A 17,786-nucleotide genomic window follows, 5' to 3' on the forward strand; every position below is an offset into this window, starting at 1 on the left:
CTGGAATTTGAGGAGAGAAAACCAAAGATTTTATTTCAAAGTACATCACTGCCTTCTCCTACAAACATGCTGAAATAACCCCAAACCCTTGCAAATTAGGGTAAGGCTTTTGCAATTCATACTTGGTTTTAATAGAAGTTAAACAATAAATTAATCAGTATTTTAGCATTACCACAACCATTTGCTGAGATCCTTATTTTTGCATTAACGTGGAAATGGTTTCAACTGCCATACTGTCTGTACACAGCACACTGCAGCAAAGTTAGACTGGATGTTAGGAAGAAATTCTTCATAGAGACAGTGATTGCCCATTGGAATGTGCTGCCCAGGGAGGTGGTGGAGTCGCCATCACTGGAGGTGTTTAGGAAGAGACTGGATGGGGTGCTTGGTGCCATGGTTTAGTTGATTAGATGGAGTTGGATGATGGGTTGGACACAATGATCTCAAAGGTCTCTTCCAACCTGGTCTATTCTATTCAGACTTCAAGGGGTGAAAAGGTGGCACTGCACACCCTGTATTTATCTAAATTCTTGAGGCTGTGTAAAATCTCATATCTGATTTTAACAATGGGAAGGAGCAGCCTGATGTGCTCATGAAGGTATTGGTAGGCACATAAAACTAAATGTGAGTGGCTGAGAAAATAAGCAGAGTGAAGGTTATGTAGCGAAGGTTATGTAGCGTGGAGAAGACATTACACCCAGAAGATGACTTTCTAAACTCAGCACAAGATGTTTGGGATAATCCTGTAAGACTTGCTCCAGAGGTCACGTGTCAGCAAAGACAGCAAAGGCAATAATCAGAAGAGAGGGCAGGACAAGCCTGATGTGAACAAAGCACTGAAAAAAAGCCCAGAAAAGCACCCCACAACATCTTGCTAGTCAGGAGGAAAACAAAACCTGAAAACCAAACCAGTATCTTTTCATTATACATTCTAAAAAGTACAAAGCCCTAATGCTTCATAAACGTGTCACGTTAAGGTGGAATGCTTCAGTGGCTTCATTTTCCTGCTGATGAATCCATGTACTCATCACTGCTAACCAGGTTAGTTCAACTCTTCTTGTCTGTGCTGGAAGTTTCATACAGAATGTTTGCTACAGAAGTAGAAGCCTAAGATACCAAGCTAAATTCATTATTCCTTCAGAAGGTTTGCTCCATTCACCATTTTTAAGTCACCATTTGGACTCCTGATCTTTATAGCAATGCTAATGCTATCTAGCTATATCAAAATTTAATGGAAGAATGAGATGGTAATGCCAAGTGCTTCAGAAAACTGTGTCCACCCTTATTTTCATTCTTAACTGTTGGGAAGTGGAAATACACACTAATAAAGGATTTAAAAAACGCCTTTCTAAAAGCTTCATGTAACTTCATACAATTTGAAGCTGAACCAAGAACTCCAAGACTAAAAATGCAACCTTTATGGCTCGCTTTTCTAGTGCACTGAATGTAGTTCAGATCAATCCTACATGCCTACTTACGAGACACGTTGCAAAGTGACAACCTCCACTCCCGGCAAGCAAGACTGGACAGACACTGCTCTGCTCTCAGTGCATTCTACTCCTCTCCCTACAGACAGAAGCCTCTCAGTTTGGCCTTCTACGAAAGGCTCACAGGCAGAACAGAGTGCCTACAGCACCAGTGTTGGAAATCATCTTTCCAAGACGTTAGAAAGGCCTTAGAAGTTGATGTGCCCGCGGCTGCACAAGCCTCTGAAGAAACTGGCGAAAACGGAGTAAGTTCTGGCCAGCGATTCCTCCGGCCGCTGGAGCGGGACTGGCACAGGTAGTGCCAGAGAAAGGAAGAGGATTCCTGGGGGGCCGGCAGCTACTGCTACCGGGCCGGAAACTACCATGAGGGCGAGAGCCGGACCGGCCTCCCGAGAAGTGCGGTCCCGCCGCCTGGAGAGCTCGCAGCTGCGGAGCCGGTCCCACCCGCCCCGGCCAGGCCCAAGCGCCTGGGCCCAGCCACGAGCCGCACCGAGTCCCCTCCCGCCACCCCGGGCCCACGGCGGGTCCCAGCCTGGGGTGTCTGTGTGCCGGCCACGTGGCGATACCGCAGGCCGAGGCGCAGCCCCTACCTGGCAGCCGCCGAGAGGTCCCGCTCTGCGCTCGCGGCCCGGAGTCTCGCGCTGCTCCCGCTCCTGCCTCAGCGTGCGCCCCGCCACCGCTTCCTCACTACGCAGGCGCCAGCCCGCCCTGCTCCACCTCCTCCGCACGCGATAGGCTACCGCCGCACTCCCGCGCCATAGAGTCTCAACGTCGAGGCAGAAGGTCTGTATCTGCTAGAGCGCCCCCTGGACCCGACGCTGAGAGCAACGAGGTCGGCACAGATTCAGAGACCTCCGGGTGTCACAAACCGGACTGGGAGCCAGTTGCGCCTCTTCCTTCCTGTTCTCCCGGGACACGTGACCGGCATCTGGCTGCTCCCGCCCTCTACCGGGGCGCCGCCTCGCGCGGGGGGGTGCGGAGGCAGCGGGGCGCGTCACGTGACAGCGGCGGCGGCGGTGGTGACAGCCGTGACAGCCGGAGCGGGCCCCGCCGCCCTGCGCTCTCCTCTGCCCCTGCCGCCACCATGTCGGGCAAGGACCGCATCGAGATCTTTCCGTCGCGGATGTGAGTGTCTGCCGGTCCATGCGTGAGAGCGGGTCGAGGGGGAGCCGCACCGACTGAGAGGCGAGCGGCTCTTGGGGCACCCCCGGCACGGCCCGGGTTGGGGGAGCCGAGGTCCCTATGCGGCGGATTGTGCTCCCCGAGCACTGCCGCAGGGGCGGGTTAGGGCCGAGGTGGGAGCGAGGGGGGCTGGAGCCGTGCGCGGGGCATCGCTGAGGCCGCCGAGGCAGGACATCTCTGGGTCCCTGTCCCCACCTGGGCTCCAGCGCTGGGAACCGTTCGCTGACTGTCCGCTGCTGTCCCGGCGCTCTGCGCCTCCAGGCAGGGTCTCCTGCTGCATTCTGTGTGTAAAGCTTCGACAAACAGTTGAAGGCCGCAGCTAGATCTTCTCTTCAGCTTCTCTTTTCAGACTCAAAATTAGCTCGGCCAGCCATCAGAGGGCCACTGCAGGGTCCAGTACCACGGCACAAGCAGCTTCCTGTGTGTGTGTGTGTGAGAGAGAGCTATTTAAAATCTTTATTTAAAAAAAGAAAAAAATGTATAAAATACGTGTAAGAAACAAAATGCACAAATCGACCCATAGCTTCCCTTAACTTTGTAACAGACAACCTCCTGCTGTACAGGAGGTTGTCCATAAAGCGTTAAAAAAGAAGGAAGTAAAATGTGTAAAGGGCAGTGGGCAGGCAAGTGATTTTCCAGATCCTGACAGCAAACTATTTGTCATGAAATCAGATGTCTCCTGACAAGACTCAGAAAGCTGGGAGCTTTGGAATGAAGACAAGCAATTGAAACTGATCTGCTAATAAAATTGCTGTTTTAATAATGCTGTTCAGTTCCTCCTTGAAACCTTCCAGGACTTTGCCTTAAGGTGAAAGGCTGTTTCAGGTCTTTTTGCATAAAGTTGGTTTGATGCCTGTATGTAGCAGAGCTTATAAGAAGGCACCTTGCAGGACAGAAAACCTCAAATGTAAAATACTAATTATTCCCCCTTGTATGAGCTCAGGACATAGGAAATAACAGTTTATGTGGGAAGATTAATACACGGTAAGGGTTCTGGTTTGAAACAAATTCCTGCATATACTAAGTCATCTGTTCTCACTCCTGCACTTTGATAGTGCTCCTTTCATTCAGTTTACATGTCCTAGGGAAAGGCAGGTCAGCCACTTTTAAAAGGCATCTGCTTTAGCAGGCTGATAGGTCATTGAGGCAAGAAGGTGGTGATGTACAATGGTTTAATATTTAACAGCCCTGTGTTGTGGCTGATGTTTTGATAGGAATGTAAGATGGAATGGTAAAGATGGCCTGCTTCTGCAACAATTATTTTCATTAACTAACAGAATTTTACAGGGTTGGGGGGTTCTGGCACCCCCTCCCCTCTTTTTAATCTTTGTGAAGTGGCCTGCTGGTATGAAACTCTTCTGTGCTGTATATCATCAGAAGCTATTCATTCCCCTTGACTATAAACAAGACTGTGTTTAATGCACTCAAAGCCTGTGAAATCTTGCTTGAACTAGAAGGTCAGCAACTCTCAGGCAGGTGGTGAACAGAGCAAACAAGTTACAGTTCAAGGTGGTGACAGAGACCTGCTTGTCATAAAAGTAAAGCTGCCTTTTTAGTCTTTTCTTTTTTTTTTAAGCCCATAAAATACTCTGAAAGTATTTGTGCTTTTCAGTCATAAGCATTTGGTAGATTTTAATGGAGCTATTTTCATCACATGCCAGTAATTGTGGAAAGCAATGGATTCCACTGTGTAGGCAGAATCTTAATTATACTTACTTTTTCCAAGGTCATGGAGGAAGTGTGTAAGGCTGCTCTTTTCACACAGAGTTGACTTTGTGTCAGCTTTGTCCTTTGTGTGCACGTCCTTGGTTGCACGTGCAGAGTGGTAGCTTGAGTTAGCACAGCGTGTGGGTTTTGTAGTATAACTCCTGCTCTTCTAGTTAAGACACAAGAGTCTTTGAATTAAAATATACTCCACAGCAGAACCAGAAGCAAGGTTGAATTCTTTGTCAGTTCACAATGCCATACAAGAAAACTGGAGGTGTGCTACTGGAAGTTAAGGATATACAGAGCTACAGCTCACTTAATATCCCTTAAACTGATGTTATTTCTGATTGTCTTAAGTAGCTTGTAACTCTACTGTGCAGCATATGGAGATATGGAATCATTGTACTTTCTGAGTTTCCTGTATCTTGCTGCTCTGTGAAATCAGAACACAGAATCAATAGTGTGGTCACATGAAGAAATTGATGTGTTGTCTGATTTTGGGAAGATGACAGAGCAGCGAAGAAGCTTAAAAGCAATACCATTGGGGTAGTTTGAGTTCTGGAATTTTGATGAGTTACACAAGCAAAATGAGAACCTATTATAGAAGCACTGGAAAAAAGACTTGTCAATTTCCCATGATCCTTCATTTTGCAGAGAAAAAACCTTGTCATTATCACTGATGAGGGAGATTTTTATATATGGAGTAAATTCCCTAGACTTTAAATGGGAATCTAAAATTCTGTCCCCAAGTGGCCATCCTGTTTTACTTCATTCGTCTCTGTGTCAGAAATCTCTGCATAAGTGTTTTGCTAATCCTTTTGGATACTGCAGGACATTTTTATTTATTCCTCTGTTTAACAGGGCCCAGACCATCATGAAGGCTCGTTTGAAAGGAGCCCAAACGGGTCGCAACCTCTTGAAGAAAAAGTCTGATGCTTTGACACTTCGATTCAGGCAGATCCTTAAGAAAATTATTGAGGTTGGTAAATTAGAATTTTCCTCTGCTGGGTTCACCTCATTTGAAATCTGTCTGTGCTGTCAGTTGTGTGTTCCTGTTCTGCCAAATTCATTAGGTAGGCTGGCATGTAGGGTAACTTTGTGGGTAACTTGTTTTTTCTGAGTGAGGCCACTGAGGAGAGAGGAGCAGAAATACTCTTTATTTATTTTCTGGCTGCAATCACAAAGACATTTTCTGATAGTTAATATTCTTCACTTCATTCCAACCAGGCCTAGGCTCTGCTTTCCTTTGTATCCCAAGTTGCCCATCATCTATTCTACATTACTGAAAAGTTGCTGTCATGCTAAGAAATACTTCAGAAGTAGATTTAACATGTTCTGTAGCCCTGTCTTTCTTGCTTTATCTGGCTTGAGAGGATACTGCAAATCTAAATGTTTACTGCATGACTACGTACACTAGGAAGCAGAAGTTTTCTCCAGATGGAACTTGTTCCATTATGAAGAAATAATGAATCCTGTTTCCTCCTTTGCAACATGAGTGATAAATCTATGATACTCAGTAGAATCTAATCTGGCTTGTTCTATTCTAACATGCTAGATGGATTTTAGGTTAGGCCACACCTTGAGTCCTGTGTCCAGTTCTGGGCCCCTCAGTTTAGGAAAGATGTTGACTTGCTGGAATGTGTCCAGAGAAGGGCAACAAAGCTGGGGAGGGGTTTGGAGCACAAGCCCTATGAGGAGAGGCTGAGGGAGCTGGGGTTGCTTAGCCTGGAGAAGAGGAGGCTCAGGGGAGACCTTACTGCTTTCTACAACTCCCTGAAGGGAGGTTGTAACCAGCTGGGGGTTGGTCTCTTCTCCCAGGCAACCAGCACCAGAACAAGAGGGCACAGTCTTAAGCTGCACCAGGGGAGGTCTAGGCTGGATGTTAGGAAGAAATTCTTCATAGAGTGATTGCCCATTGGAATGGACTGCCCAGGGAGGTGGTGGAGTCGCCATCACTGGAGGTGTTTAGGAGGAGACTTGATGAGGTGCTTGGTGCCATGGTTGATTAGATGGAGTTGGATGATGAGTTGGACGTGATGACCTCGAAGGTGTCTTCCAACCTGGTTTATTCTATTCTACTCATACTGTTCTGGCTGCAACTGCTCTCTATCCATGGTTAGCAGTAGCATTTGGTTGCTGTGCAGCAGACAAGCTCCTGGCACTCAGTATGTTGTTTCCTTTAATACACAAAGGATCTTATTTCTCCACACCATGGGTTCTAGCTACAAGGGCTTAATATGTGTGAAAATTAAGAAAAAAGGAGTAGGAGGAAAGCACAGCTTCATGAAGCCATGTACTTATGTATGCTGGAAAACAACTTCAGCTGCCTCCCAGGGTTCAGTATGCTATGAAATAAGACTTCTCCAACTGAGCTATATTATCATTGTGATTTAACCCTCATGTAGAATTTTCTGATTATTAAGACAGAAAAGTCATTTTTGTGAGCTCTACACTGGGTCACCTGAGAATTAGGATTTGCAGATTGGGAATGAGCTACACATACAGGACTTTCCCACTGTCAAATTTCTCTTGCTTCTCTTTATGCTGCTAAGCTATTTATCCTGGAAAAGGAGTAATGATGTACCTTATCTGTGGTGCTTCTCTTGTTTTCTTTTCTTCAACAGACCAAGATGCTGATGGGTGAGGTGATGAGAGAAGCTGCCTTTTCCCTTGCCGAGGCAAAGTTTACAGCAGGAGATTTCAGGTGAGGACTGCCAGTCTGTGGCATGTGGATGTCCCACCCATGGAAAAGAGCAATCAACATATTGTTGATTTCTCTTTTAGCAAAAAAGGTAAATTCTTAACTGCACTTTAAAAAGAAGTAAGAAAGAAGTTGACAAGGTGGGACAGGGTGAACTGAATTCCATTAGGCAAAGGTGGGAGACATCACTGCAGGAGTGAGAGAATTTGCATGACCAAAATGCATAGGCTGAACAAAGTGAGAAGAGTAACAGAATTTACTTCACCTGCAAGTCATTGATTTGAGGTGTTGCTTTTTGCAGCTTGAAATCTAAAATGTAGAGAAAACAGAATTTACAGCAGAGCATTTAACTCTTTATTTTGATCTTTCTTGTGAATTTGAGGGCTGCATGGGGTGTGTATTATTTTCTCCCAGTAAGTTACACAGTAATTTTACTTACTGTGCTACCCTCTTGTCTCATTGACCTCATCTCACTGACCTCATCATACTAGGGCTAATGAGGGCTTTATGTGAGAGGGGAAACAAATATTTCACCTCCAGTAGGGTATTTTTAAATTGGATTTGAATAAATTAAAGTTTTAACTAGGGTGTTGTGGAATCAAGCTGGGGAAGTGTTAATGATTCAGCTGATGGTATTAGCAGATAATGGGGAAGAACTAAGTGATCAGACTCAGCAGTAACCTGCGTGCTGCTGGAGGAAAGTCATTTTGTCCTTTCCTTTGGATATAGTGCTGTCTCCTGTCCTAACCAGTTGCAATGTTTAGCTGTAAACAGCAGTCAGATTCCACCCTGTAAGCAAACTGTACTTCAGTAGAAGAGTTCTCTATAGTTCCTTAAGACACTTTAGAATTCTTCAAGCTAAATTATTTTACAGGCTAACGTTTGTGTATGATACACAATAGAGTTAGTGGGTAAACAAACTCAAATGAACAAACCTTGTGGCCTTGGTCTGCATTGAAGCATTGGGGGAAAAAGTCTCATAGGTTGATTAAAATATTTTAATGACATAGAGTTTAAATTATCTTACCAGATAAATGGCTAGTTTTTAGCTGTGCTTGGTGTACTTCATCTAAGGCATTTCTAAACTTACATTTCAGAGACTCTTTATCTTTTACATTTTCAAACATTGCTGGAAACCTGTTTCTTCCAAAGCTGCTCTGTTAGCTTTGAAGTCTGTCAATGAATTGCACAGAGAACTGGGTTAAGGACAACTTTCAGATCTTTACAGTTACTCTAAGTACTTCATTTTGTGTATGTGTTTGGCTTATTGAACCACTTCAGCTTTCCCAATTAAGATGTATGTTTTCTTTCTTGCAGTACCACTGTGATCCAAAATGTCAACAAAGCCCAAGTCAAGGTCAGAGCTAAAAAAGACAATGTAGCAGGTAACTATTTTTCAAACTAGGAGTATTTCAACTCTTAAGGGAATTGTAGGAGGAGATTCTGAAATATGAAGAAATGTATCCAAACACTGTCTCCTATTTCTCTTATTTGTCTAAGAGTAGGAACTCTTGTAATGTGCTGCTCAGGGTTTTTTTGGTCTTTCTTTTTTTACATACAGCTTCCAATTTTTATATTGATTTACCTCAGAAAATGAAACAATTTTGCATAAACTGCAGTCCAGTTTCAAGATCTTCAGACAAAGCACAACTTCCATAGAGCTTCACTGAAAAATGTAACAGGAAATTAAGTATCAATAACGGTCTATGAAGAAAAAGCAAGATAGATCAGGACTGAATGATCAGAATATTCCTTAAGCACAAGGAATATATTACTAAACAAACAAAATGAAACTGAACATTGAGTGAATTGGAATACTTCCCTGAATTTTTCACGTGTCCAGATGTCTGTGATCTCAATACACTTCTGAAATTTCATGTTAAGATGTTAGAACTAGAATGATTTAATCATGCTGAGCTATATAGAAAGAATTGGAAACAAATTTTTTGAGCTTACACAGTTTTTTAGAAGCAAATGGGGTAGAAGTGAGCTGTACTTCATAAATCTGTAACCCTTTGTCTCTTACATGGATTCTTGTTCACTTTCATCAGGTGTAACCTTGCCGGTTTTTGAGCATTACCAGGAAGGAGGGGACAGTAAGTACAAAACTTACTCTCTTTTCTCTCTTACACATACGTAGGGCTATTCTGTGTGAATTCAAAGATACCATGCCTTGCTCATAAGTCAGTTCACATCATAGTCATAAGTATACTTACCTCCCATATACTTGCCGTGTTTCTGTGACATCGAGGCATTATCAGGGGCTGCAGCGGATTTTACCTCACTAAATCAGTGAGTTTTTCAGATGAGGAGAAGGCTCATCTTGAATTACCAGGTTTTGAGACTGGTAGGTCTTACTGTGGATGTGCACAATGATCTGGCAATAAAAACCACTATAAAGACAATCTGTTAATGGGCAAAGGCTTTTGCTAGTCACTTCCTGAGCTGTCTGTATCCCTGTAAAGCACTGTGAGAAAACACCATAGCAGCAACGGCAACAAGTACTATTTGTTGATTATTTTTTCTTCAGGCTATGAGTTGACTGGCTTGGCCAGAGGTGGAGAACAGCTGGCTAAGCTGAAAAGGAACTATGCCAAAGCTGTGGAGCTGCTTGTGGAACTGGCCTCCTTACAGGTTGGTGTGAGGAAAACAAAGATGGAGATAGTTGGTTTCTCACAGCTCTGAAATAAAAATAGCATAGTCTCAGTGATTGTAGCTCAGTACTTTGAGCTGTAGTATACTCCTGCAAGCCCAGTGCTGTATAAAGTTGCAAACCTGTTCCAGCCCTAAGTTACATTACTGCTCCCAGGAAGACTTATTCCTTAATGCTAGGAAGAAACTTTCTTTTGGGAGTTGGTATTTGCAATTGCTATTGTTCAGTTTTTAGCATGCCACCAACATTAGCAGAACAAAATTCTGCTTCTGTCAAGAATGGGGCCTGTCAAGCTACACTACAGACTTGGCTTTGGCTTTCATGTGCTGTTTGTTTCTCTGTATTGAATTGATTGAAATGCTGAATTTGTCTGGTTGTGTATTAACGACTGAATCCCATTCCATCAGACATCCTTTGTTACGTTGGATGAAGCCATTAAAATCACAAACAGGCGTGTGAATGCAATTGAACATGGTGAGTATTTCTCCATTTGGGATGCATAATCATTTTCTGACTCCATGCAAGATGAGGAGCAGGGTCATGGAAGCCACTCTTATTTTCACTGCTTTGCTAGCAGGATTTCTAACCAGTTCAAGAATTCTTGAGAAAGCACTGCAATGAAGCACAGAGCAAGTAAGAACAAAAACTAAAAGCCTAGTGCACTGGAGTACAGAGAGATAAATCAATGTGCAAACATGAGAAAAGTAATCAGGAAGTTGTATGGAGATACAACAAAGATTTCACAAACATTGTGGAATCTTTGCTAGCAGCTTCAACTTAATTGGTCAAGTCCGCTTACTAGAAACAAAAGAGGATGTTTCTATGTATTAAGATCTTCTAACAGCTAGGATAATAGCTTTTAAAACTGTAATGGTGGTTGTGGGTAGTGGAGTGCTGGTGACATTTTTTAGTTCCTTTGGCATCCAGAGAGAAAACAGGTTTCTGTTACAGGAAACAGAACAGTCCCCAGTGACAATACTCTGGTGTTCTTCTGTCATCTGAATTCCTTTCCTGCATGTTCTTGTTTGTAAATTTGTTTCTATCAATTTCTTAAGTACTATCTATGCACAATATTATTGTGCTGCAGTGTCCAGGGTGCTTTGATTATTTCAGCTTCCTTTCCAAGTTGCTGGTAGCTCCAATTTAATAATCTTTGCATGTATGCAATAATTTATTTCAGTACAAGATTCTAATCATCATTTTCAGGCCTGTCTTTCATAGACTTGTTCCTTTGACTGTGCAGGCCTTATCTGCAGCTTATCACTCTGCAAATTTGATTGCAGAAAAGGTTTCCTCCGCAGCCTTCCAAATAACTTTGGTAGTGCTGATAACAGCTTTCTCCTTTCAAAAAGTAGTTCTGACACATAGCTTGCCCAGTAGGGTGGTAACACTTTGATTACTTGACCACTTTAATGCCATCTCTCTTCCCTTGTGCTGGTGTTCATATTTGAATGTTGTTTTGTGGTGGTGCTTGTTTGTTTTTTCCCATGATGACTTTTCCAAACTGAGATTGTAATGGTGAGTGAAAGTACTCCACTAAACAGAAGTTTCTGAAAGAAGGTGATAGAAGAAGAGTTTTAATTCAAAGCTTGCCCCCCTCTTGCAGGAATTTTTTTAATTACTTCCATAGGAAAAATAGGACCTTAAAAATAATCAGGGATCAGTGCTTACTTAATTCCATTGCAGCTTTCAAAAGGATGTGCTATAGATGATTTGGTGATACTCAGAATCCTACTTCAGTCCTGGGCTTATTGAAGAAAACAGTTTTGTGTATTTGCCCCTAATGAAATAGTACGATCGTCCATGGGTGACATGTCAGTGTCTCCTAGGCCCAGCTAATTAACTAGATTGACATTAAAAAAACCCATCTGTGCACAGCATTAGGCAACTTCTGGATAATACAACAGCAGCCCAACAACTTCCTAATTTTGTTTTGTAGTGATTATTCCCAGGATTGAGCGTACTCTTTCTTATATCATCACAGAACTGGATGAACGAGAACGAGAGGAATTCTACAGGTATGAATCTCAAACACTAGACTGGTCCCTTGCTGAAACAGACCATTCCTCAGGAGGGACTTACAAGAACTATTCACCAAATCTGTTAAATAGAACCTGGTTCTTGCTACATACTGAATTTCCAGAGCTGGATGCCTGGAGATCTGCAGTTGCTTGTTGGAAAGTTACCAATGAACCCTCTACCACCAGGTTGTATGCAGCTTACATTATCATTCTTCCATAGGGAATGATCTGAGACAGTACAGTGAAGTGTTCTGCTTTAAGGACAGTTCTGGCATAGAATAGAATAGAATAGAATAGATCAGACCAGACCAGGTTGGAAGAGACCTTCAAGATCATCGCGTCCAACCTATCATCCAACACCACTTAATCAACTAAACCATGGCACCAAGCACCCCATCAAGTCTCCTCCTAAACACCTCCAATGATGGTGACTCCACCACCTCCCTAGGCAGCCCATTCTAATGGGCAATCACTCTCTCTGTGTAGAATTTCTTCCTAAGCTCCAGCCTAAAACTCCCCTGGCACAGCTTGAGACTGTGTCCTCTTGTTCTAGCACTGGTTGCCTGGGAGAAGAGACTAACCTCTGCCTGTCCACAACCTCCCTTCAGGTAGTTGTAGAGAGCAATAAGGTCTCCCCTGAGCCTCCTCCTCTCCAGGCTAAGCAACCCCAGCTCCCTCAGCCTCTCCTCATAGGGCTTGTGTTCCAAGCCCCTCACCAACCTTCTTGCCCTCCTCTGGACACATTCCAGCAAGTCAACATCCTTCCTAAACTGAGGGGCCCAGAACTGGACACAGTACTCAAGGTGTGGCCTAACCAGTGCAGTGTACAGGGGTAGAATGACCTCCCTGCTCCTGCTAACCTGAAATAAATTAAAGGAGAATTAACTTAAAGATAAGCAGAGTAGTATAATGTAGTGTTTAATGTCAATGTAATTCATAGTTTGGATGAAGAAATGATCTGCAGTGATGATGTTTTTTAACGGCAGCAGTTAGCAACAAAAGCCTTCTGCCATGTGTTACAGGATTTTTGTTTCCTGAGGAGCTTCTCCAGGCAGCTTTATCACATCCAGGTTGTATGGCATTGTTGCTGCTAGCCTTTTTTCATGACAGCTTATGAAAATTTCTTCCTCCCAGGTTAAAGAAGATCCAGGAAAAGAAGAAAGTATTGAAAGAAAAATCTGAGAAGGAACGGGAGCTACGGAGAGCTGCTGGTGGGGAACAGGAACCAGCCAATCTCTTAGCAGAAGAGAAGGATGAAGACCTTCTCTTTGAGTAACCCAGCACAGTTGTTGTCTATGGAGCACGGGACCCAGAATACAGAATATGAGATTGCAATATAATTCAGGACATGTTGCCTCAATGATACTTACGTGGCTTCTCACTGTACAAGTCTTGAGTTGAATAGACTGTGGATTTCTCCTGGGAGATTAGAAATCTGGGAATTTGCCTGCAGCACAGGAGGAAAAGCAGAGAGAAGTGAGGTGCTTTACTATCAGGAAAGCCTTCTGATGTGTATTGAGCCTGTTTCTTCACTTAGTTGGAATGACTCTGCAGGGTGGTTCTGGATTTGCCTAATTGAATTCCTCTTTAATTGCTCCCTGGTGCAAGCAGAGAAGGTTATTTAGGGAGGGAGATGCATTGCTGAACTACTGATGTTCAAGTTGCTTATAGCCCATATTGGCACAGCTGAAGTCAAATGTCAGCAAAGGCAGCTCTGGTTTTCTAACCTGTAGATGAAATCCACAGTCTTCCGTGATTTATTTTTGTTGCACGATTGTTACCATTGGCCTAAAACATCTATGGTTTTAGAGGTTCTGCCAACTTGTGTACTGTCTGTGCTAGAAACAAGTAAAAATTTTAAATGTTAAAATATCTGGTATCTGGCTCAAGCTCTAGAAGATGGTAGTCTTAAAAGCTTGACATGCTGATTTCCAAATAAAACCTTTACTTCATCCACTACTCCCAGCCACACTGGGCACAGTGCCCACTTTTCACTTAGCCTTTACTGCTTTACAAGGAGAAGTGGCTCTCCCTACCACAAACAGAGAAACAAGTATGCAGTTACATCTTGCTCCAAATCTTCATTGCAACCAGTAGGTTGGGAAGCAAAGCAGGTTTGCAGCAGTCCATCTGTGCCGCGATTCTTTCCTGTCCTGTGCTGATTTAGGAGTCTAGGATTGTGGCCAACAAGCAGGATGTTGCTGAATGCTGCTCAGTTTGAAGGGCTGTTTTCCTACAGACATCAGTTTGCAATCAGCAAACTGAAGACATGCCCTATCAGTAAGGCTAGTACTAGTGGTCTCTTCAAGGTAAGCATCTTGTTTAAAACACGATCCACTGCTTAACTGCAGATGCATGGTTAAGTGCAAAGAAATTAATGTCTATTAGTGCCTTAAAAAAGTTAATTGTACGAAGCACAAGGCCATTTCTTTTCTCTTCTGAAGATGAAGGCAGATAAATCTACACTCTGCTGTAAGATACAGACTCAGCTTCAAAGTGAGCAACTATAGACCTGAGGAGATGTTGTTACCTCTCCCCCTGGAGGCACAGTGTCAGAAGGAAGAGGGAGCATCTTCTCAGCCACTGATGGGTCAACAGCATCTTTCACAAATACAGCAAGATGGCAAAAAGAAAACTCCTAAAATCACTACAAGAAGTAAAATTGTACAGTGATTTATTTCAAATCTAGAAATATTTTACATTTTTACATTAGTGTGCAGTTCATGATGTCTCAAAATACAGAGTGCAGATACATGTATAAAAGTACAGTGTGGAGCTAACCACAGGTCTCAGTAAAGTTACCTTAATTATTTAAGGCATTAAACCCCCATCCTATATTTTTAAAAGTCACACACAATTACATTCAGAAATTCTTTTATGCAGTTCAGCTAACATTTATTTTTAATTAAATCTGGACTGGTAAAAATGGAGATACAATCATTGCAGTCTGATACAGCTCATGACAAAGCCTCTGACAAGGTTGTAAAGTTTCCCCAGTGAAGTCTGCATATTCTCTTACATTCTCAAGGGAATTAACACACATTCTTCATTAAAGAAGGCAGAGTAATTTCCTACACAGGGTAGTTCCAGGTCCAAGCTGGCAGCAGATGGACAGCCAGGTACATTTCTCTGTGCTGCTCAAGCCTTTCATCAGGAGACAAAGGTAACATTGGTCATAAATTATCATAGCACCTCCCTACATGGCTGTCAGCCTCTGCCTAGGGAATTAAAAGAGTGAGCTGAACTTCAACATTCAAGTCCACATTCCAAAGCTTGTTTGTATAAAACCAGCTTCTCTATGCCATTTCAGAAGAACTGGGGAGATAGATGGTAGTGGAATGACTCACTGTGACTGACACTGCCTGGGAACACTGAATACCTAAGTGTTCAGCAAGCATCCTGAGCTGATTGTGACTGCAAGGATTTGGACTGTAAGCATGTAGCCGAGCCAGGTCACCCCTAAACATTTACTGCTTTCCACCTTCTTGCCCAGCTATGAAACTGCCAATGCCAAAAGGCCTAATACATTTACAATCATCTTTCTTAAGAAGGGGTAGAATCCATATAGTATTTTGTCATCTATGAAACTGACTATCCAACATACCTGAACATTGTAGCTGTCAAACTGTGGTTTAAACTGAGAACATGCCTGCAATGTGAGGCAAACAGCCATTATTTTGAATATCCAGCCCTTAGGCCAACAACTAGTACATTGTTCTTTCTAACACTGAATTGAACTAAAGATATTAAGGTTTTGAACCCCTTTTCTTTCTGAAGGGTCATTACTTATCCCCACTAATTGCTTATTGCTTTTCTGCCCTAAATATTAATTAAGCCATCAAATAATTTTGGTTTCTACCAAGACAGGGATGCACTCTATACTTCATTCTTCAATACACAAATGTACTGAATGTTAGTTCAGTGACCAAGCTAGACACGTGACAATTTATCTGCTGTATACTTAGAGCTCTGTTTAACTATGGGTGTGAATTTTTTCCATCAATATTTGAAGAAAGAGTATATATGCAAGAGAGAATGGGAAAAAAATCAACTCTCTTTCATCCTTCAATATTAGACAGGAGTAAACTACACATTGACGTAACTCCAGTGTTTAACCTGCAGGAACAAAGAAACGCTATGGCTAAAAAAGAGATATTCACAGTCAAGGTTCTTCGTGCTACCCAAAACATCCAAGATACTACTATTCAGCTTCAGTGATAGAACAGCCCTACTGCAGATGTAGTTAAACCTTCACAGCTCAGAATCATCTGAGGATGCAGAGATGTTCCCATCTGCTTTGCAAGACACACTAGGATACAGAAAGACCCTGCCTTTTGTTCACTTGTTTCAAGTGTTTTGGTTTTTTTTTGCTTGGTTTAACCATTTAGAAACATTCCCCTTTCTCAGTTACCAGTGTTTTACACAAACCTTCACTGCAGTACTGAGCAAATGCAGGACTACGTGTTGGCTAGCGAATGACAACACTCATTTACCACACGGTAGCCACATTCAGCTATTTTCATTCCAGTTAGTCATCCATTAGCCCAACAGCCACAAGATGAGAACCATTTGCAAGGACTGAGAAACCCACACTACCTTCCAATGCTCTTCAGCACATCAGTCTGTTTTAGTCAGCATTCTGTTATAAAACATGAGAAGTTTAAGTTGACTTTTAAACATGTCTTATAACTATATATATCTTTTTTTTTTTTCCCCCCTCACAAAAATATAACCTCTGCCTTTCTAAATATCTTTACAGGCCTGTGGAAAATAGCGGCTCCGTTCGGTCAATATGTTCCAATGAAAACTCCATAAAAAATATGACATCTAAAAGATTCATATAATACTCATCTTTGATTGGACCTAAAAAAGAAATAAAATAAATCAATGTGCAGTCACATCTGATTTAAAAAGTCTGACTAGAAAGACACAAGGATTGAGATATTTACATTATACACATTGTCCAATTACAGTGCCATTAGAAAGTGGAATGTCTGAGAATCAAAACATGAGCTCAAGCTTTAACAGGGCAGCTCCAGACCAGAGCAGCATCTTCATTCTGTGTATTTTGGTTGGGTTTTTTTTGTGAACAGGAGAGATTTCTCATTCATATTAATGTATTAATAACAACATGGATTATGTCTCTGCCCAACGATCTGTAGAATTATGCTCCTGAACTACCATCACGTTCCACAACGTCATTAAGTTAAGTGTTAAATAACATTCATATTTATAACTATGTGACAGCATGGACTGTATATACACACACACACACACTTAAAAATCTTAGATTTCATAAGGGTGATTCCAGGTTAAAAATAAAAAAAAGGTGGATTTATATATAAAAGTAGTTGCTAGAAAACAAAACAAAACAAAACACCAACAAACTATCTAAAGCTTTACAATTTAGTACTGACAAGGTCTCCACTTCTAGACCACAGAGAACAAAAAAAAGCCTTGGACAATCTTTAGATCAGTTAAATGGGCTCACAAGCTGATGGGCACATTTTTTCCAAGAATATGCAGTTTCACTGGCAAAAGATGCAGCCACTGAGGTCTAGAGCTCACACGCATTCATGCTAGAACTGGGCAGACCTACACATGACCTCCTTGGAAAAATCACTAGATTGAAGTCCATTTGTCCCTTGGAACTGGGCTCTCATCGTAGCCAAGTAGAGGGTACCCACTGGGGTTCTGTGTCAAGTTTGTTTATTAGCCGAAGTAACTCTTGATATGCCTTATCAAGATCAGAATTCACAATGGCTGTATCAAAGTAGTGGCCGTTGTTCTGTTCCATCTCCCTCGTCTTCTCTATGATTTCTCTCAGCTCCTCCGGCTGCAATCAAAACCAGACAATTAGTGTGTGTAAGCCTCTCTCCACAACAACTCAGCCCAGAAAAGGTTCATGCCATTGCTAGCAGTGATTGAGAATTTTACAGTAACAGTGAACCACAATTTGAGAGCTAAGGGCACTCAAGAGTGGCCACAAGCGGCAAACTGCCAAATGGCTGCCCCAGACTGAAGGAAATTAAGAT

General features: G+C 42.5%; 2 protein-coding genes across 2 annotated transcripts in view; one reads left to right on the forward strand and one right to left on the reverse strand.

Moving 5' to 3' along the window:
- Positions 1–2,479: 2,479 nt before the first annotated feature.
- Positions 2,480–13,714, forward strand: ATP6V1D (ATPase H+ transporting V1 subunit D). The gene is made up of 9 exons (XM_054161616.1): positions 2,480–2,612; positions 5,238–5,355; positions 7,001–7,080; positions 8,395–8,462; positions 9,129–9,173; positions 9,608–9,711; positions 10,138–10,204; positions 11,670–11,748; positions 12,886–13,714. Exons 1-9 carry the CDS (start codon positions 2,572–2,574, stop codon positions 13,025–13,027), a joined length of 744 nt encoding a protein of 247 aa, XP_054017591.1. The 5' UTR covers positions 2,480–2,571; the 3' UTR covers positions 13,028–13,714.
- A 1,273-nt stretch (positions 13,715–14,987) lies between these two features.
- PALS1 (protein associated with LIN7 1, MAGUK p55 family member) overlaps positions 14,988–17,786 on the reverse strand; it is a 57,979-nt gene continuing 55,180 nt past the window's right edge. Inside the window, exon 14 of the mRNA XM_054161617.1 lies at positions 14,988–17,587. Coding sequence (XP_054017592.1) covers positions 17,411–17,587 — 177 coding nt within the window. The 3' untranslated portion in view covers positions 14,988–17,410. The remainder of the gene's footprint in view (positions 17,588–17,786) is intronic.

Source organism: Dryobates pubescens, chromosome 5, assembly GCF_014839835.1.
Source record: "Dryobates pubescens isolate bDryPub1 chromosome 5, bDryPub1.pri, whole genome shotgun sequence".
Taxonomy (NCBI): Eukaryota; Metazoa; Chordata; class Aves; order Piciformes; family Picidae; genus Dryobates; species Dryobates pubescens.